Source organism: Penicillium concentricum (assembly GCF_028827145.1).
Source record: "Penicillium concentricum strain IBT 3081 chromosome Unknown utg000002l_segment0_segment0, whole genome shotgun sequence".
Lineage (NCBI taxonomy): Eukaryota > Fungi > Ascomycota > Eurotiomycetes > Eurotiales > Aspergillaceae > Penicillium > Penicillium concentricum.
In genome coordinates this window covers 10720933-10741558 of record NW_026622755.1, presented here as the reverse complement: position 1 = coordinate 10741558, position 20626 = coordinate 10720933, and the positions used below count along the sequence as shown (strand labels likewise).

General features: G+C 46.7%; 8 protein-coding genes across 8 annotated transcripts; 3 read left to right on the top strand and 5 right to left on the bottom strand.

Annotated features, from left to right (window-relative positions):
• Positions 1-391: 391 nt before the first annotated feature.
• N7517_007801 (NAD(P)/FAD-dependent oxidoreductase) lies at positions 392-1950 on the bottom strand (the record flags this gene model as incomplete). Its single annotated transcript, XM_056725531.1, has 4 exons — positions 392-651; positions 710-1292; positions 1347-1636; positions 1704-1950. 4 exons carry the CDS (start codon positions 1948-1950, stop codon positions 392-394), a joined length of 1380 nt encoding a protein of 459 aa, XP_056581781.1.
• A 470-nt stretch (positions 1951-2420) lies between these two features.
• Positions 2421-3217, bottom strand: N7517_007800 (uncharacterized protein; the record flags this gene model as incomplete). The annotated part of the gene is made up of 2 exons (XM_056725530.1): positions 2421-2550; positions 2613-3217. 2 exons carry the CDS (start codon positions 3215-3217, stop codon positions 2421-2423), a joined length of 735 nt encoding a protein of 244 aa, XP_056581780.1.
• Positions 3218-4182: 965 nt separating this feature from the next.
• Positions 4183-6197, top strand: N7517_007799 (Amino acid/polyamine transporter I; the record flags this gene model as incomplete). The annotated part of the gene is made up of 7 exons (XM_056725529.1): positions 4183-4423; positions 4472-4511; positions 4570-4708; positions 4760-5111; positions 5165-5631; positions 5696-5974; positions 6024-6197. The coding sequence occupies 7 exons, from the start codon at positions 4183-4185 to the stop codon at positions 6195-6197; spliced, it is 1692 nt and encodes a 563-aa protein (XP_056581779.1).
• Positions 6198-6246: 49 nt separating this feature from the next.
• On the bottom strand, positions 6247-8573 carry N7517_007798 (Zn(II)2Cys6 transcription factor; the record flags this gene model as incomplete). The annotated part of the gene is made up of 4 exons (XM_056725528.1): positions 6247-7096; positions 7151-7309; positions 7363-8448; positions 8509-8573. 4 exons carry the CDS (start codon positions 8571-8573, stop codon positions 6247-6249), a joined length of 2160 nt encoding a protein of 719 aa, XP_056581778.1.
• Positions 8574-9217: 644 nt separating this feature from the next.
• N7517_007797 (uncharacterized protein) lies at positions 9218-10209 on the top strand (the record flags this gene model as incomplete). The annotated part of the gene is made up of 4 exons (XM_056725527.1): positions 9218-9658; positions 9708-9771; positions 9827-10040; positions 10098-10209. 4 exons carry the CDS (start codon positions 9218-9220, stop codon positions 10207-10209), a joined length of 831 nt encoding a protein of 276 aa, XP_056581777.1.
• Positions 10210-10363: 154 nt separating this feature from the next.
• On the bottom strand, positions 10364-11945 carry N7517_007796 (uncharacterized protein; the record flags this gene model as incomplete). The annotated part of the gene is made up of 5 exons (XM_056725526.1): positions 10364-10402; positions 10693-11089; positions 11147-11591; positions 11649-11685; positions 11751-11945. The coding sequence occupies 5 exons, from the start codon at positions 11943-11945 to the stop codon at positions 10364-10366; spliced, it is 1113 nt and encodes a 370-aa protein (XP_056581776.1).
• Positions 11946-14443: 2498 nt separating this feature from the next.
• On the top strand, positions 14444-15841 carry N7517_007795 (Major facilitator superfamily domain general substrate transporter; the record flags this gene model as incomplete). Its single annotated transcript, XM_056725525.1, has 2 exons — positions 14444-14487; positions 14536-15841. 2 exons carry the CDS (start codon positions 14444-14446, stop codon positions 15839-15841), a joined length of 1350 nt encoding a protein of 449 aa, XP_056581775.1.
• A 422-nt stretch (positions 15842-16263) lies between these two features.
• N7517_007794 (uncharacterized protein) lies at positions 16264-20587 on the bottom strand (the record flags this gene model as incomplete). Its single annotated transcript, XM_056725524.1, has 5 exons — positions 16264-18508; positions 18563-18647; positions 19120-19604; positions 19657-20389; positions 20446-20587. The coding sequence occupies 5 exons, from the start codon at positions 20585-20587 to the stop codon at positions 16264-16266; spliced, it is 3690 nt and encodes a 1229-aa protein (XP_056581774.1).
• Positions 20588-20626: the final 39 nt, after the last annotated feature.

Sequence of the window (20626 nt, the reverse complement as noted above, 5' to 3'; positions counted from 1 at the left end):
TCGGGGATTGTGATACATACCTGCTCAGGGTCTTCGTCAGGCATTGAATCTTTCATCTCCTGCAGCGCTGCGTGGATGTCTTCCACATGGTCATAGCTCGGATTTAAGGATTGAAGTGATGCTTGAGAAATAGAGGAATTGCTCATTTTGAATGGAAGCGCAAGAATGGTGTATTGTTCAGTCAAGTGGATTGAGATGAAATCAGTTGATGGAAGAATTGAGAGAGAGCAAAAGAATCTAAAAAGGGAATAGTAGGCTCTATGATCCATGGGTGGCATTAAAGTCTACCTGAGGTGTCCATTTCCGAAAGTGGAAACACCACGGTGTAGCTAGATGTATACATGTAGATCAAATAGTTGATCCAAGATTTGATCTAAGATTTAATTTCTGATCACAATTTTGCTTGTTTCCCAGGGGTGCTAGCAAATATCTTGTTCAGGCGACTGTCGAGTCGGGATTGTGTAGACTCGAACAGTCGCGGGAGTCCAGTTTGTGCAAAATGAACATCATTGAGTACCATTTTTGCCAAACCCTCAGCCGCCAGGAAGATTTGGGGCATTCCATGTCCTGTAAATCCAGCGATGATGTACTGATCTTTCTGTCCTGGAACATGGCCAACATGCGGAAGCCCATCTGTGGAATAGCCCATGACTATTGAGAAATTGAGTTAGCTTGTTCACTAAGTGGTACCATAAATCGAACAACATACTCCCAGTCCAGACTCTGTCCGTATAAGCGTTACTATTCTCCCAGCCGACAAAATTCCGCTGCATATAATTATCCCAGTATCGAACAGCAGGCTCAAGTACCGAGCTGTCATCACTGACATTGTACCAGCTATCCAGATCATTAATAAAAGCCGGACGAGCACCGCCGACGACTATACTCCCATCGGCGCGTGGGATGAGGTAGTCATAATTCCAATTGTTCCAGCGTAGGGTGTAGGTATTCGTCAAGCGAGGTGCGGTAGTACCTGGAGGAACGACGATTCGACTGCACGTTCCTCGGACAGGGATAATCTTCTCCTTATATTGAGGGGCCAGCGATGAAGTATAGGCATTCGTTGCTAAAACCACTGTCTTGGCGGCAATGGAGCCTCGGGCAGTATACACTGTCCAAGGATGACCCGATGTTGAGGAGGTAGACTGTGTCATCCCCGATACCGGTGTGTGCGTTTGTAAATTTACACCTTGGGAAATTGCCTTTTCCAAAAGATGCAGTACAAATTTGTATGGCCAAATGTGACCAGCGTCGTATGTGAAACAGCCCTGCGCACCTTTGACTCCAGAGAACTGATGCATTACCGGTTAGTATGTTCGCATACGATGCTTCAAACATGTACTCACCTTCTCTGCCTCGTTGCCAGGGATATATTTTGCTTTCATCGTTGGCTCACATCCCTTCTTGATCAATCCTTCGTATCCCTCTTTGAGTCTTGCGCTGTGATCCCGAGATAGCTGAACATCGATAGCCTTTGTGACCGTGTATTCACAGTCTATGCTTTCTCTTTCGACAAACTTCTTGAGAAATGAGACATGTTTAGCCTCGAAAGCCGCAACCTCGGCAGCAGCCTCGGCGCCGTGATCAGCGGCCAAGCCAGCAATACCATTATAGACATCAGGTTTCATGTGTCCTCCTACAACAAATCATAAATCAATTTAGCCAAGTTTCTCATTTCTCATTTGTGACTATCCCAATCTTACCATTTCGACCAGTGGCACCGGAACAAGCCTGTCGCGCCTCCAAAATCACAATCGACGGCGGCTTTGACCCGGGGGTAATCTGGTCGATGATATGGTGCACAACAGATGCTCCTGCATACCCAGCTCCTATAACGACAATATCGCACTCTTGAGGGAGAGACTCAGTCGATCGATGACTGTCTAGAAAGTGAGGCTCTGTCCGCCAGAATGACGTCATCCCATTTGGGACCGGGGTATGTTTCGCCATTTTGAAGAGTCCAAGACAATTAGCGGAGACATTGGAATTATTTGGCATTTATTGATATTGGACATTAGGGACTAGGAAGGCTGCCTTCTCTCCCGGCGGCTTTTCCACCGGTAACTTTCCCGGTCCAATCGCCCCACTAAGTCAGAACGCTAGATGCCCAGGGCCAGCGACTGCAGTGATAACGCATCGATTATGAGGAGATATCTAATGATTAGAGGACTTGAATCGAATAATGTGTGATTAGGAAAACAATAAATGAAAATAAATGTGAAATTAAATCAACAATAGTATAAATGATCGAGGTTGGGAATTATTTACTGTCAGAACAAGAATATAGAATGTGACCTTGGCTTTTGTTATGATTTAGTGGAGGAATTTTACTTCCAAAATTTACGAGTGCGTGGAACTGGATATGTTCAGTTAAACGGCATAATATTCAGATTGATCAATGCTAGACTAAATACGAAAACTCAAGACGACGCCTGGTGGGCAATGATCTTATCCGCCATTCCTGGCAAAGTATCATCCATAACATCCATTTCTCCAAAGAGTTCTGACAAGGACTCCTTCTCCCACACAGAGCAGTATGCTCCCTTGAATCTGTATAATAGAATGTCAGTAACAGGTCTTGACAACCCATAATTTCAGGATGAGACACATACCCAGCCTTCCTCGCCGCAGAGACATCCCACATATGCGCCGCCGCAAACCAAGGTGTCTTCCCATCATTCTCCGACTTCAGCTTCTCCAACAAGGGACGATAAGCCTCCAAGTCAGGCTTACCGACACCGACGTCATCACAAGACAGCAAGTTCTCCGCAGGCAGCTCAACACCCGCATTCCTGAAATAGCCACCAACACGGTTAATATCCGCCGCGGTGAATGCCCACACCGTGAAACCGGCATCACGTAGCTTCTGAACACACTCTGCCGCACCAGGACGGAATTTGAGAAGTTGGTATTCCGCCATGATATACTCCAGATCTTCAGGTGAGGCCCAGGTCCGTGGCTCAGCGATACCGGCCATCCAGAGCATGCGGTAGAAAAGTGCGTGGAAAACTGAACCGAAGGGGACGTAGCTTTGTGCAAGACTCAGATTAGTGTACTCGCGCTCGGCAGCTTCCATCCAGGTGAATCCCAGTAGACGGGGCTTGATTCCCTCTGCGCGCAGTCGATCTCCCAGACGGGTATCAATAGCGTCAAAAACATGGTCGTAGGAGACGAGTGTACCGACGATGTCGAAAACGACGTGCTTAGATGAGGACATCTTGATGTTGGAGTTGTTTATGGGGGAATTGGAGAAGAATTGATATCGTTATCCTGAATCACCTTTTGTAACAGAAGAATAATGATTTATCTTATAGATAAAGAAAGGGAGACAGATCAGATAAGTAATGAAAGGATTACCTTTTGACTTATCTCCAAACTATGAATCATATACCCCGCAGCGTTGTAGATCGTAGATAATCGTATAATAGTCAGAGAGACCTAGTAATGCATATAAATATTACTAGCCAGTACAAGTAAGATTAGGACAGGTGTATTGAGTTGACTGCTTTGGTCCCTAGTAGGCTTATTGCGTTCAGATTCACGAATGGGGTAGGAAACTTGCCAAGCCAGACAGTTCAGAGGCAGATTTTCTTGCGCTTTGGTCTTTGATAAGGGAGTATAGAGAATAAGGAATATGTTTTTTTCTACAAAGGAACTAAAGCTAGCCAAATAGCAAATGGAAACCTGACTAACAAGGCAACAAGGCACTCTCAATAATTCGACCAAACCTTTGATCCAGATATACATCCTGACAACCTTCCTTCTTTCATCTTTTACCAAAATATATCTTTTGGCTGTCTCAGGCAGCTTCTCGTTTTATTCTTGCTGCCGCTGCTCTGGGTTAGCCCTAGAGTACCTCGATGCTTACATATACTTCTTCAACCACCTTACATATTATGCTTAAATTGTCGTAACTAAAGTTAGTATACTCATACTAGTAATTACGGTAAACATATGGTTATTTACATAGCCCTAAAATCACTAGCCGGTCAAGTGCAGTGCCGGCGGGAAGCAATTCCTCCCGGCGGGAATGCGACTTGGGGACACGGCGATGAGATAACGATAAGGATACGCTTGGCCTTGACTACCTAGGTAAATCTCAGATATATCAATGGATAGTACCTTTCCTATTGGCTTCCTATTGCAATAAAACTCTCATCCACGACTTACGGAGTCACCAGCATGAGCGAACCTCCAATGCAAATCGCGAAGGACGCAATCGATCTCAAAACAAGCGAGCCACATGATATAGAACGCTCGGCGAGTTCAGGAACTGAGCGTCATGGCAGCACTATTATCCTATCTGCGACGGATGATGCTGGGTACCATCGTTCCTTGACAAGGCGTCAAATAATGATGATGACCTTTGGCGCTGGCATTGGCACTGGTCTCTGGGTAGGAACTGGACAGGCATTGCTCTATGGTAAGTGAAATCATGTGCACTCTAAGATGAGAGGTTAACATTAGATAGCCGGTCCTGCGGGTATGGCAATCACCTATACGATCACAGCGTAGGGTACTCCGGAACACTCTACTATTGTACTCTTATGACTAACTTTGTCTGGGAAGGATGATCGTGTACGCTCAATACTCTTCAATCGGCGAGATGACTACACACAAGCCAATTCATGGGGGCTTTATCAGGCAATGCGCTGAATATGTCGACCCGGCATTCGGTTTTGCGATTGGTGTCAACTTTTGGTTTGCGGTATGTCAGCCTCCCAGAATCTGAGAATCGCATACACTGACGCAGACAAAGTGGGTTATGATAATCCCAGCAGAGATAACAGCAGCGATATCCGTCCTGAAATATTGGCCAGCGACAGACGTCGTACCCCTCGCGGCATTTATCACTATATTTCTGGTAGTTTTCGCCGCCGCAAACATGTTCCACGTGCGAGTCTACGGCTATATCGAGTATTATATGTCGTTTGTGAAGTGCCTTGCAGTTATCTTGATGATATTCTTCATGTTCATCATGACATCGGGAGGTATACCAGGGACAAACGGCCCAATCGAGTTCCGATACTGGAAGAACCCAGGAGCTTTCAACAATGGAATAAAGGGTATCGCTAAAGCCTTTGTGCAGGCGGCCTTCAGCTTTGGCGGCGGTATGATATCTGACACAACAAAAGTCCGAGAAGAATATACTGACTGAAATTAGGCGAGCATATTGCTGTTATTGCTGGCGAAGTAGCTGACCCCCGTCGAACTATCAAGAAGACAGTTCGACCCGTGTTTTGGCGAATGTTTACCTTCTTCGTGGTTAATATCTGGCTCGTCGGAATGTGCGTTCCATCCAATGACACCGATCTTGTCAATGCCAGCGGGACTTTGGGAAGCCCCTTTGTCATTGCGATTAAGCGGGCAGACGTTTATGGTCTAGCACACGCGATCAACGGGTTCATCTTCCTTAGTGTGATCAGCTGTGGCATTACCAGTGTTTATATCGCAAGTCGAAGTTTGACAGCACTCGCTGACCTGAAGATCATCCATCCGTTCTTTGGAAGAAAGGACTCGCAAGGTCGGCCCTATGTGTCCCTGGCTATCAGCTTGGGCCTTGGTGGTGGGCTGGGCTATCTCAACTGCAACAGTGTGGGAACATTGGTGTATAGTTGGTTTTCTGCTTTGGTGAGTACACCCAGCCTAGGGGAAAGATATGTGTGTGAAGACTTTTATTGACGATTTGATGTAGGTGGCAATAGCAACCCTCTTCCAATGGGCCTGTATTTATATTGCTCATCTTCGATTCCGGCAAGGTCTCCGAGCCCAAGGCAAGGATCTTAACGAACTTCCGTTCAAAGGCCTTCTCACCCCGTGGGCGCAATACATCAGTCTCACCATTGTGGTGTTTATCTTCGGTTGTCAATTCTACCTGGCTTGCTGGCCGTTCGGAGAAAAGGGTTCAGTAAAGACCTTCTTCTCTTCTTATCTCGCGGCTCCGTTGTTCTTTTTTGATTACTTTGGATACAAGGTGAGTGCTTCAATTGTAGTTGACGATTGAAGATATCTGACTTTCGCAGTGGTATTTCAAAACAAAGATAGTCAAGCCGATGGACATGGACTTTGGTCCTGCCAAAGCCTTTGATGAGCAGGACCTTATCAATGATATAGCCGATGAAGATGCGAAGCGGGATCTAGAGAAAAGCAAGCAGAAAACTTGGAAAAAGCGTGCTCAGTATATGGTATTTGGATAGGGGAAGCAGCGCCGAAGGATTTTATAGTTCTAAGTTCCTCAATGTGAAATCATTTTGACAGAGATGAAAGATTATACGTATCAAACTCAAAATCACCGTTCGACCAGTCAGGATCAAAGAAAGCTGTCATATCGTTCAGCTCTGGATTCGCGAAAGCTTCTGTGCCTGGAGTAAGATGCGACAACGGACTAAAAGAAGACAGCTCCAAATTTCCACTTGCAGATTTGTCCTTCTTTAGCGACTGCGTCCAGTCTTTGAATTTTGAATAGGCAGAGATAGAGCTTTGATCGGTTTGTGGCTGGAAAACGGAGTCTTCTTCGGGAACAGCTAGAAGCTGGCTGATAGCTGCTTCGATAGACTCAAGATATGATATCTCGGATTTGGAAGAGCTTCCCCCAACCATCTGACGTATGAGACTCATTCCACGATGTAGGCCATCCTGGAGTCTCTGGGATCTCCCCGAGTTGAGGCTTTCTGCAAGGATGACCAGAAGAGCGGCACGACAGGCACCAAACTCATTGTAAGAAGCGCGGCAAAGACCGACATGGTCGGATAAGGATTGTAGAGTGTTCAGGATGTCCAAAGCACTTGCTACGCAGTCGTCCACCAAAACTGACCGACGCGCCCGTCCTGAATCATGATCTGCACCAATTATGGCTTCATCTGATTCTTTTCTGTTATCAACAAATATAAATGCACGGCCCATGTAGACATATATGAGCAAATAACACAGTCTGAGATGCGCGTTTTGTCGAAAATTTGGGCCTTGCGAGCATAGGTCTCGACATTCTTCAGTCGCTGGGAGTGAGTCCCACCACTGCTTGATACTTGCCCTCAGCTGCAAGAGCCGCTCTGAATAACCAGAGAGAAGCCTTTTCGGACATCTTTTAAATTGTGCGCTATTGCAGTATCAGTCTCGTCGATGTACTGGTTCAACATTGTGAGACACTTACAGTGTTTCAGAGATCTCTCCCAAGTACGAAATCAATTTATGAAACGCAATTAGGTTGGCAAATCGTGGTGACTCAAACGTAGAAGAGTCCTTCGGCATATCAGCGTTTATTTCCGACCGCGCGATTGACATAGGGCGTCCATGCAAGATGCTGATATATCTGTGAAGCTCGAAGGTTAGCTTTACTCCGAGATGCCCTCTTGGATATCATACTTTTCAACGGTGTATGTTGTCCAAAATAACCGATTTCTGAATTCGATAGTTCTAGGGTCGCAATTACCGCCTTGATATTTGCGATGCATCCCATTTTGAATTGCCATCTTCATTGCAAGACCGTAATAGGTGTATGCAAGGCCACCCGTGGAAACAGGCAGTGAATATGTGGCGAGAAGCAAGAAGACCTGCACACTTTCCTGAGAAGCAACCAAAAGAACATCTGGAATCAGCTTGCATGCTGCGTGGTAGAAAGTTAGCCCGACAGAGTCCTCAGAGCACAAGTTGAGTTCTTCGGCGACCTCTAAATCGGGCTTCGGCTTTTCATCCTCCATATGAGCTACTTGAGTTCCAATAGCCAGAGCAACAAAAACAGAGCATACCCATGGAAAGTCAACGGCCGTATATGTAGTTGTTGAGCTGTAACAGAGCGCTACCTTCTCTTCTATCCATTTCCGCTCCATGTAAAAAGAGTTGATCTCGACGTACTTGAAGAACATGGTGATGAGAAAGTCGGCAATAGGTCTCGGTGGTAAATGTGTCATTGTCTCCAGTATGACATCTGGTGAGGATTGAAGCTGTGTTGGCCGCCAGTATTCTTTGACCTGTTGTAAATCGTCAGACACGCTCGAGATTTTGCGGGGAGAAATACAAACTTTGGAATCAAACTGATCTATTTGGCAGCTCATTCTGCGACGTAACTTCTGAGAAAAGGTCCAGTGAGAAAACTCCCCCGCGTAATGCGCCACATTATTTGATACGAAATGAACGTCGCACGACTCATTGATATCCAGAGCGGTTTCCGGCAGGGTTGTGTTCGTCGAGCTTCGTAATTTATCCGCAATACGGCAGACATTCTCTTCGTCCAAAGGTACATCGCCAAGAAAATGGCGAGCAATATGCTCTAAGCTTTCTATTCGCCGATTCTCGTCTCTTGGAACCGACGCGACAGGGACGGAGGAGCATGGGGATGTCGTTCTCTGAATCGGCTGGCCCTGAAACTGGCATGATCGGCCTAGTCGTTGGCATCTCCAGCAGGGTGGACCCCCCTCACACTTCTCCTTCTGCTTTCTGCAAGTCTCGCAACTTTTTGAGAATTGTCAATGCGAGGCTCGGGATGAGGCTGAGAGCTGAGAATTTACTTACGCTAGGGAAGCGCGTCTCCTCTCCCCGCGCTTACGCTTGCCGTTTGCTTCTCGATCGAGGGTCATGGAAGTCGGTATATACCAAGATAGTCTGGTGAAGATTAAGGAGTTAGCCCGACGAGCAGGGAATATCCTTATCTCTTATCAAGTTTGCGGGGTAAAGATATCCGGGGCCAAGCATTTAAAGCCAATCAAATCGCAGTCGAAGTATATAAGGTGACAAGCTTGGAATCCATATACAAAGACAATATGGACGAAATAGACATAGTACATGGGAAGAAGACTAAGGAAATAGAGTTTTATCTGATAGTCTCATTAGGGAAAGAGCGACCCTCGCGCCTTCCATTATAGTTTGTTTACTTTGTATCCCACATTTCTATTTGCTCTTCTCTCTCTCTCTCTCTCTCTCTCTCTCTCTCTCTCTCTCTCTCTCTCTCTCTCTCTCTCTCTCTCTATCTCTCTCTATCTCTCTCTATCTCTCTCTATCTCTTCCACTGTCAATCCAGTCTTTGACTCAGTTCTTCTCTTGCCTTTTCTCATTCATTCTTCTCGTTGCTACCTAGCACACGGCTTGGATGAGCCTCCACGCATCCGCTGCTCCTTTCAGCTTCCATATCAACCCATCCGCCTGATTCTTGACCCCCAATATGGCAACTGGAGCCTGTTATTGGAGTGGTAACGGCTCTTAGTATCTGATGGACGCCTGTAACATGCAAGGCTTTGCGGCATCCAGTCACGACCTTATGCGCCACAAATTTGTCTTTATCATTGATGACGCACACACTACTTACAACAACTCTGAGCTGTGGTTACTTCTGCATTCGGTGAACCAAGATCGCCTCGCAAACATCCCAGGGGCCCGTTTCTGTATGTTCAGTGCATTCGGTACCCCCGATAGGGGTGTTATGCCCCACAACATGGGGAGTGACCTATTGGTATTCAATAAGAATCAACGTCTTTTCTTGTCCCAGCGTTTTGCTGAGGAGATCACCCTTTTCTACACCCGAGATGAATTCGATCTATACATCGAAATGCATTTCCTGGGTCGAGGGTCTGACTATGAGATCTGCGAAGTTTTGAAAGACCGAATCTTTGGACTAACTGAGGGCCAGCCTGAATTGATGGATGCATTCATGCATCTCTGCGACATGGTAAGTGATATTCAAGCGTTTACGTTCTGTCATGTTGACATGTTGCTAGTGGTACGAGGCATGGTACAAAAAAGATCAAATTGACCTCATGAGCTTCGACGACTATGAAATTAGTCAATCTTTTTCAGATTCGCTGCATTCTGGAAGCTACAATCGCGGCAATTGTAGACTTTGTTGGTCTTCCACTTTCGCCCGAAACCTTTTTCCCTCCTGAACAGGAGTTTGAAGTTCTTCGTCATGCTCATTACCACGACTCTCAAGGCCTTATCTTCGACCCATCAAGTGAGGATATGCTATCATGCCCCACGAAAGGTTGGCTGCACATGGAAGAGGCCCCACGAGGAGGATTCAAATGTTACTTTCCAACCGTATTTCACGACAGGTACGAGACATCCTATCTATCTTCCCGGGTCTGCCATGTGTACTAATAATATACCAGGCTCGTGGTGTACCTCGTGGGAGTCCAGGAGCTTAGATATCCCACTTCCCCCTCATTGAACAGAGCGGAACTTGAATTGATGTTGAAGATGCGAAACATGACGATTTCCTAAAGGGGTGTGAAATGTCTGATAAGCGGCGAAAATAGTGTTCGATGGATATTTGACTCATACTGGATCGTGAGATTTTGTGGATCCCACGTATCATCCTTGCTTATGGGTCGAAAAGGGGGTTTCTGAATTTGTTTCTATGGGCGATGAACATACGTCAGTTCGACGAGTGATCGACTGACGCAGCATCGTTGATCTGTGTCAATCTTTCAATATGCTATCATTTGTAAAAATGTAACTTTATTTTGTGAATGTGCTATACTAATCTAAGTCGACAATATAGTAGGCCGTTTATGCGGCCTCGTGTAGCATTTTTATTCGTATCTTTCTAAATATTTTCTTGCCCTTCGAGTTTTATAGGGAAACAGTGGAAAAAGGCTAAAATGTGCAGAAGACTTTTGAATATATAATTTTTGATATAAATTTGACCCGACTACCATTCCTGCCAGTGACTCATCTTTGGTCCACGGAAAACGAGATTGTGACCTCTTCTTTAATCCGAATTTTCGCGTTGGAAGATCCCACATCATCTCTGCTAGCCTTTCCACGCAAGAAGTTCAATGGCCAACCCGGGAAGCTGGTCAATTGAACCTCATCACCGTCAGGACCCTCCTCATCTTCCGAGGCGTGGTTTCTCGAACGACGGGTCCGAGTACCTCCTGAACCATAATCTTCCTGTTTCTTGGTCCCAGACTTCTTGATACCCATAATAGCCCACCAGCGACGAAATAAGGGCGAAAAGGTCGGTAGACAAGCGCAGATAATTCCGATGAAAGGTTCAACGCAGGACCACATGAAGACAGGGGCGATTGTCCAGGATGGATCGTCGGATTGTGTGTGTTTATGCAAGAAAATAACGCGGACGATACCGGCGATGCAGACGCTATAATGGTTTTAATTAGCATGTTTCTGGAACCTCGATATCCTTTGGAATACTCACAAACCACCGAGCAGTAAGATACTAGTAACCGCAACACGCTGGGACTTGGGCATTTGTAATCTCCAGATAATAGGAGCTGGGACACACAGGATCATGACATCAATCACGACAGAAACAATGCCATTGATCAAGAAGAATTGAGGGACGTCTATACATGTTCCTTCGGCCGTGGAATCCGTGTATTGCTCCCAGAAGAATGATGTAGGGCGACACGCGACTGCAATGGTGACAATAACACCGACGAAGTAGCCTATAATGACGGCCATGGCGTAATATAAGGACCAACGCAGGTTAAAAATGCGACGGTAGAACATGATGATTGAGGATTTAGTCAAGGTGACCGTGGTGCAGTAGATGAAGACATGTGCGAAAAGGAGCTTCCAGAGCGAGGTGAATTCGGAATCGGTGAGAGCTTGTTGGTGCCATCCGTTTTTGTATTTGATACCTTTAAGAAGAAAGAGTCAGCAAGGGAGATATGGATGCTAGATATTGGGTTACTTACTGATGATCGCGCATATACCAGTGCCGTAGGCAAACCACTAGAAGATAGGTAAGCCTCAAGAACAAGCTTGGAAGGGATAATTAGTATAACCATATCACTAACCAAAGCAGCAAAGATTAAAAAGTCATCCACACCGAAATGCGTCTGAGTTGTCCTTGCACGTGTATATACGCGCAATAGAACCGCCAGGCTTCCAATAATCATCATCGTAATGACTGCACCCAGCATCTGGGATTCCTGGTTCTCGGCCAGGTCAATGCCCGGAGGCGCAGGGCCAAAATTCCCCGTGGCTTTCATTGACACGAATGAACATGAAGCATGTGTGAAGGGTCAATGAGATTCTAATAGAATATCTCTCGATATTGGGGGTGTATTTATTATTTAAATATCAAACACTACATCCATATCGGGGTTAGTGTGACAGCCGTTAGAGAAGATGGTTCCAAGGGTCAGTATGGGGCTAAGTCTCTACGTGAAGAAATGTGACAGATCTCGGAGATTAATCTTTAGACATATTGTTCAGGGGGAGATGAATTTGGTGTAGAATTATCAGATGAAAACTATGATCATATTAGAAGCAGTAAGTAGGTCCTGATATTATAGATCAAAAGAATGAAGTTCATTAAGTTTATTTATACACCTTTTAATAAACACATAAAGGTCAAGCATATTCAAGAAAAAACGTCAGACTTTTCATCCAATTAAAATAAAAACAAATAAAAAGAATAATAGGCGAATCCATGGACTTGGGCAGCCACCAGTGGGCCTTTTTTCATCGATATAAAGCCCGAGTGGACCCTAAACTGCTTTGTACTGTGAGACGCTTGATAGGATTCAAGACAATTGACCTAATTCATTCCTCTTCTGGGGACATTTTTCTGACATTTTGTTGACATTTTTCTCTACGTCTCTATTATTGTTTAAAAGGATCCATTTTGCGGGGATAGCCGCGCAGTCGCGAGTCAAGATCCCACTATGTCAATATGGATGTGGGCGGAACATCGTACGTTGTTTTGAAATTTTTAAAATGGAACCCTCGAATCTAGACTAATATTTAATAGCCCTATTATTCTATACGAGACCTAAACACGGCACTTGAACTCCATCTTCCCGAAAGGTATCCGACTACTTTACATATAAACTCTCATCAAGTCAATTTCTTTCCCTAGATCTACCCATCAATATTCAGAGCTTCATAAAAGCCAGCATCGATCCCTCGAGGGTTGCTCGGTGGAGATCCACAGGTGGATCTCCTACACATCATACGTTCGATCTAGGGTTCGCATCGGACCTGCATGAGACGCGAACGTTTAGCCGCAGAGGTCTCGCCCTCCGATATGGCACCACGTTACTATTTGAGGACATGGGCTCTATGATGTCCAGCTATAGTCATCCGCTATTGAATTGGTGTTCTGGTCGCTTCCGAATAGTGCTTGTTTTATTAGTGTTCTGAGCTTTTTTCCCTTAACTAATTGTTCTACTGGTATTCCAACTTCAGATGGTCACGCGATCACTGATATTCAATACTCTTAAGTTTGAATCCCCTTTCTTATAGTTGATCAATAATATCTCGCAGCCGTAGGGATTGCTATAACTAAAAATGAAAACCTAGGCAATTACGAACCGAGGAGATTTATCTCTCTACCGGTTTTTTCCGAGGACTCAGAGAGCAACCTTCTTGTAGAAAGCTCTGATAAACCATTCCTACCTACAAGGAATGATCAAAGAATCTGTCCGCAATTCCCTATACCCCGTTAGTGCCATCTTTGCCCACGGGCCAACCGAAAAACCGTGCCATGTGGAGGCGGGAAGATTGATAGTTTAAGGTCAAGGTCACGATACCCACTATCACTTTTGATAACAGACAAAGAACATGATCAAAGACATGTTAGTTGGACATCGTTGCGTATAGCGGTCATGTGACCTCTATCCGTTTATTCCCAGCCATATAAGCAGTCCATTTCCTCTCTCGATGCACTGGATATTTCTAGATACTTATTCAAAATTGCTCTCTTAAACAATCTCCTCGCATTCCAAGATTGGATAGAAGCCTCATCCGCATTATAGCCCGAACCGAATTGCTAGCCTTCCAATTCAATGGTGCAACTGTTACACCGAGGCATTGCTTGCTCATGTACGACGGTGTATAGCGCTCAATGATAAAAGGCTTCATTTTCATTCCTACCTTAGGCTAGCGGAACCAGTGTACATTGCTTAGTAAGGGAGCTATAATAGTAGTTCACGTATTTTTATTTTTCTGCCAGGCCAAAACAAGGCACAAAGGCATCAAATCCAGGCATTTATATTAAGGCTAGTTATACACCGTCGTACTCATGCAAGCTTGTCAACCCTCATCGCCTGTTTGTGGTATTTCATGCCTGGGTTTCTTTGTTCCCATGAATTTATATAGAGGGCCTTATGGCAGCAGGGGTGCTCTTTATAGTAATCATTGATCACTCTTTTGATTCTTCGGACTTGGATGCTACGCGTATCATAAATATATGCAGTCCACTTCAAGAGTGAGGGTATGAAGAATGCCGACCTTGATGAAGCAAAAAGGGCTATATAATTGAACACCCTCGGTCAAGTTTTTATATACCCCGCAATGACTCAGAAGGTTAGGGTTAAACCGGGCCGATAGAAGCTTAAATATCAATTTATCTTCTGGGTGTTCTATTTATCTTTTTTATATCCTCTTATCTCAGCCTCTAAGCCTTCATGCTCATATTTCAATACTACTGCACTCCCACTCCATAAAAGATCGGCACTAGAGTAAGATGGAACGTACTTTAACAATGCATGTGGATGGAAGCAGTCTAACAAGTTCACAAGCTCGTCTGTATGTACTGCAGTTGCCACCGTAAGAACTGGACTAACACAGCCACAGACAGCCTATAATAATCATCATTGCCTCAACAACCCTCGTCTTTACAGGATGCGGAATAAATTTCGCATTCGGTGTCTTCCAAGAGCTCTATGACTCCATGTCAAAGGAACCAAACACACCATTTACCGGCGCAACACCAGCACAAATTGACTTGATCGGTACACTCTCAATCGCACTAATGACAATCGGTGCTCCATTCGCAACAGCGTGGACAAAGCAATATCCTCCTCGATATGTCATCTGGGGTAGTGGAATAATTCACTCAAGCGCTCTGCTTTTTGCAAGCTTCAGTCAACACCTATGGCAATTCATCCTCACTCAAGGTGTTCTTCTCGGCATTGCCACCTGTTTAACTTACATGCCATCTGTAACCGTGGCACCGACTTGGTTCTCCCAGCACCGTGGACTAGCGATGGGAATAATCCTAGCAGGAACTGGAATTGGCGGTGTTGCATGGCCCCTCGCTTTTCGATACCTCATCGAGTCCGTTGGATTCCGCAACACACTCCGCGTCACAGCGGGAATCTCTTTCGTATTCATCTGCGGCTCGGGGACATTCATACGCTGGCCTGCTAGTCAGATCACTCGTATTCAAGCCGAGAACGCCGCTTCTACGCGTTCGTCGACATTCTTCCGCCTTCCATTGGTTGACTGGCGCGTCGTCCAAAGCCGGAAATTCGTTGCTCATGCTCTGGGTGCAGCGTTGCAGTCTGCTGCATACTATACACCTGTGTTCTTTTTCGCCTCTTTTGCCCGTACGCTAGGTTACTCACAGGCAACATCGGCCAACTTCATTGCCATCTCGAACGCTGCAAATGCGCTAGGCAAGGTGATCATCGGCCACGCGGCTGACCGTATGGGGAGACTCAACACCCTGGTTATAACGACCCTTATCTCAGCCGTCTCTGTCCTCGCATTGTGGCTTCCATCGTGTCTATCCACTACACAATCCACCGGGAGTACACTCTTCATCGCATTTACGATATTCTACGGCATTTTCGCATCAGCATACGTCGCTCTCTTCCCGACGAGTCTGGTAGAGTTATTCGGTGTGCAGAACTTTGTCAGTGTTAACGGCTTGCTATACATGGTGCGAGGCTTTGCGACGTTAGTAGGAACCCCAGTTGCAGGTGCACTGATCCGCGGAAGTGGGGAGAAGAGTGTCGGTCCGCGAAGCTATGAGAATACCAGCGTTATGGTTGGTGTACTTCTGGTTACGGCGACGTTGGCTGTGGTTTGGGCGCGGCTAGAGGCCATTCTTACCCTTGATGCTGCAGCAGGGCGTAGAATGAAGTGGTTGATGTAAATACTCTACCACGCAGAGATCGAAGGGGACATGTCGATTGTGGATCGTGAGAAAACTTCCAATATAGACTGTACATTAACAACATTTACCATTACCAAGCTGTGAAATCTAACAAAATCTCCTCTCGATATGATAAAAACTGACATCCATCCTATAAACTGGTTTGATTTCTTATTTAGAAAAAAACCCATAAAAGCGTGGTATAACAGACAGTAAAAAGACTAGCAAAAACATCAGACAAGAAGTAGCATGTTCTTGTTTAGAGTATTACATTCATCCCTCTCATCTTCCTGCGTACTAGAGGACTTATATGTGCGGTACCACGAGTTCAGGTAGAAGGCATACATATTCTAGAAATGATTCATCTCACTCTAAGCCGAAAATAAATCCAAATATCAGTCGTAAATCGTAACTCCAAAGTCTCACAGCCCGGGAGTCTGAGCCCCTTCCCCGATCCCCATCAACCCACCAGCGAGTCCATTCATACGACGATCCAGCAAATCCTCTTCGCTATCAAGAGAAGCAATGCTTCGTCCTCTCGGACGAACCGCACCCGGACTTTCAGGCGCACTGTTTGTCTCATCAGGATCGAAAGTGTCTTGCGAACGACCCGCTCTCTCCAAATGTCGAAGCTTAGCGAGGAAATCCTCCTTAGCATTGCGATCATCTGCCAATGATGTAAACCCAGTGACTCGCGAGGAAGCAAAAGAAGAATGTGATCTCCTCCGACGCGTGCGGTGTTCAGCCTTCGATGTGGATGCAGCCTCGGTACCAGCAACGGGTGCGATCTTGCTCATGCTCATTTCCAGTGGTCTGTCATCATCACCCGAAGACTCGCCAGTGAACTTGCGAGAGTGGTTACGTCCATTCTGTGAAGCGTTTGATTTGTGCTCTGTAGGGCTAGACCATTCAAGGGAAGGATTGCCACTCAAAGTATTCACATCCCGGTCAGGGTAAAGCAAATCCGCCTCGAGGTCATCTGTCTTGATCTTCTGGAACAGAGTCTCAAGCCAGTCCGCGCTACGGTGGATATACTTCCACGCGTCGGGGAAAAAGCCAGCCATCTGCATGAATCCGTGTGAAATACCAGGGATCAGAGAGATCTCGACGTAGTTTCTCTCATTGAAGGGGCGTTTAGACCTCTCCAATCCTAGGTCCTGGCGCTCACGGAACTGGTGCAGCTTTGCTTGGCGCAGTCTGCCTGCAAATATGACCGTGTCATCAACCAGAGGATCTCGCTCTCCGGTCATGATATATGTTTTCGGGAAGCGGGCAAGTAAAGCATCTGGGGCCAGGACGGGAGAGAGGAGGAAATCGGTGTTGAAGTCAGGGCGATGATGGGGTCCGATGTATAGAATGATCATCGCACGCGTCATTTCAGGTGTGAGGATACGGTCATGGACATAGGTGATCATGGACGAGACGGCTAGTCTAGTCTTGATTGGTTTGACTTCGTCTTCTGCTTTGGCAACAGGTTTCGGGGCTAGGTCCTCGCTCTTCTGGAGTTTTTTCTCCAGTGCTTTGGCAGCTTCGGCGGCCACATTGGGCTCTTTGCTATCCTTTACCTTCTCAGGTGGTGAGATAGAAGTTAGATCCTCGACCGAGCGACCTGGCGATGTGAATGGCGTGAGTTTACGATATTCATCTTGTTTCCGTTGCAGAACACTGCGGTTTGTCTGGCGGGTGCTCTTCTCCTGGATCAACGACATTTGCTCATCGCTCATCCAGCTCTCAACCTTCATGTTCAACGCAGGGTATCCCAAAACCACACCATCCGGGGCCGGGAGCACATCCTCTCCACGCCAGCCCTGAGCCATCGCAGACTGCAACACCATCAAGGTCATACCAACTGCCAGGTTGCCGCCGGCACTTTCGCCAGTGACAAGAATCCGAGGACGGGTCTTACCACTCAGACCCATACAACGACCGTTCGTGGCAATGATGCTATGGTAGACATCGTAGCATTCATGTAGTGCGTACGGGTATGCGAATTCCGGTGCCTTCTGGTAATCAATACTGAGGATGGGCACCTTGAGTCGTCCTGCCCAAGACAATAGCTTGTCCTCTGAGTTTCTGGGACTCATAGCCACAAACCCACCACCGGGTACATCCAGGACGATGAAGCTCTGATCTCGGAGCGCGCTTAAGGGACCATCGAAATATAGCCACGCATTCACTGGCTCGGTGTAGACAGACTTCCTTGGGCGAGGAATACGAATCGCTCGAGCCGGGAACTGAGTCATTCGGGGCCGTAGCAGTTTCGCCAATGACCATAGGTAAGGGCTGGTGGCTTTATTCCAAGACACGCGCAGATGCTCTAGTGTCAGGGTAGCACGGACCCGACGAACTTTCTCGTCGGCCTGTTCGGCGGCAATCAGATAGTAAGCTGTGAAGACGAGTGATGCTATATCTCGTAGCCATTTTGGCTTTATGTTCATCGCGGTCCAGAATCCAGCATCCAGACCAGTGGTGATCCATGTTGCTCGGAAGAAAGACCGCGAGTACATGTTTGCCAATGGCTCAGGGCATTCGAGCCCGACGATCTTGGCGAAGTTCCGGCTGAGATAAAGCCAAAGGAAGATGATAACCGTTGTCTGCCATGTTGTCAACTTTCCTGTGAAGCGGGATGACAGGGATCGAATAAATGGTGGGCCATGTCTATCTGCTCTGTTGGATGTTCAGTTGGGATTCTTAGACTGAGGTGGACTTGGTATGCTGTACCTTAATAAGTAAATGGACCAGAAAGAGACAACTGCAAATACTTGGATTTTGCGGAAGCGGGTGGAAGGTCTCCCCAAGACGTGGTCTGAACATGGATTAGCTTGGGTTTCAGGTGGGCTGCAGGTTGCATACCTATCATTTCTTGAAATTAGAGCTAAGTCTAGTCTAGCCAGTTCAGCCTGTATTCTATATCAAGGGATAAGGATGCATGAAGGTCGAGTCTAAAGTATAGTGAAAGTCAAACAGAACGAAAGACTTGAGACAAAGAAGACCACTTTAGATCAGCCACGATGAAAGACATAGTGCGATCAGCAGAATAATGCCAGTAATGCAACCTGTCATTGGAGAAAAGCTGGAGGAAGCTGAATCACATGCCAACAAAGTCCCACATTCACATGCCAGTGACGACATCAGCTGACTTCCCCGGCCGGGGTTGATTTCATATAGTTCGTTCTCTGTTTTGTGCTTTTGTAGGATGTTTTATGTTCATAAGTATATGTGAATATGTGATTCACATCTATCTACTCTATTCTATGTCATTTGTCGGCAATAATCACGCCCATGTCCAACCTGCCAACTGCACAACCAGACCTCCCACCCCATACTGATGAAGCCAGCAATGCAGATACCGGCCGAGTCACTGACAGTAGTAGCTCCCAATGAGAATTCACGATCCTCCTTGGGAACACGATCGGCAATCTCGGCAAAGGTATTGACATATACCACTCCACCGAGGAGGCCCTCCCAGAAAATAATGATGAACACGAGCCATACAGTGGGGATAAAATTAAACATAGCATGGAGGCTCAGCAGCACAAGGTTGACTACCTGCAGGAGCGATGGCAGGTACAGATTGTGGATGCGGAAGAACGGGGTGGAGGAGCGGGATATAAAGACGCCAATCTGGTAAATGGCATTATAGGTGGGATAGAACGAGCGGAAGTGCTCAAATGGCGATTCATGCAGTGGGAAAAGCAGAGTTGGAGCGACACCTTGGTTGATCACGTACTCGGCGATGTAGACCAGCAGCATCGGGACCATGCTAGATAGCTGTCAGCGTAAACCTGGAAGAACTGGAATACTCCAATACTTACAAAGGAATGAACAGTGCCTTGACGCGACGTAGATTATTGCGCATCTGGTCCTGCCAGGGGGCATCGTCACTGACATGGACAGACTTGTGGGCGGAGGAATCGCGCGACTCTCCCAAGAGCCCCTCGTCCTCCCCACCAACACCATCATCCATTTCATCTTCTTCCACCTGACCCCCGCCCTCGACGACACGATATCTATCAGCGCCAGATTCGGCAGATCTCAGGGGGGACTTGGGTAGCACGACAAAGAAGCTTAAAACCATAAAGGCTGGTAAGCATGCCGAAACCAACAATGTGACACGAACGGAGAAACCCATCGCGGAAGTCGCGAGGGCATAAGCACCAGCTCCGATCAGTCCAGCAGCGCCAGTACCACTCCCCCACGCAGCCAAACTAAATGGGCCATAGAAGTGCGTGAGACCCACAAAGCTCAGCTCCCCAGCACCGCAAGATAAGCTAGCCAGTACTATTCCCGCGATCTTGGATGATATCGTTCCACCAACTGTATAACCCGGGCTCATAGCGACGACCAGCATTCCCACGGATGACAAGAGAGCGAAGACGAGAGTGCGCATCCAATATGGGACGAGGTGGATGAAGTACGGGGCGACGAGTTTGGTCGCGAATGACGGGACCACGTCAGCGAGGAGAACGAGGCCTTTGGGTACATCTGGTCCGACTAGATCTACAGCTGCGGAGAGGATGATCACATATAGGACATTGTTGATAAGGCCTGACGGGTAAGGGTGTCAGTTGAGCTGATGAACTGGGCTGGTTGGGGGTGCGCACCGAAGAGCCAGAAAGCTATGCAGACTCGGGGGTCTGCGCCTTTAAAGGCGCCGCCAACACGGGCGCTGAGACGATCCCAGGAGGAACATTGCTCTTGAGAGGAAAGCGTTGCGGCATCCTCATCGGATGCTGTGAGAGGCATTCGGTTGTATTGGCTAAGAAGCTATAGGAAAATGGCAAA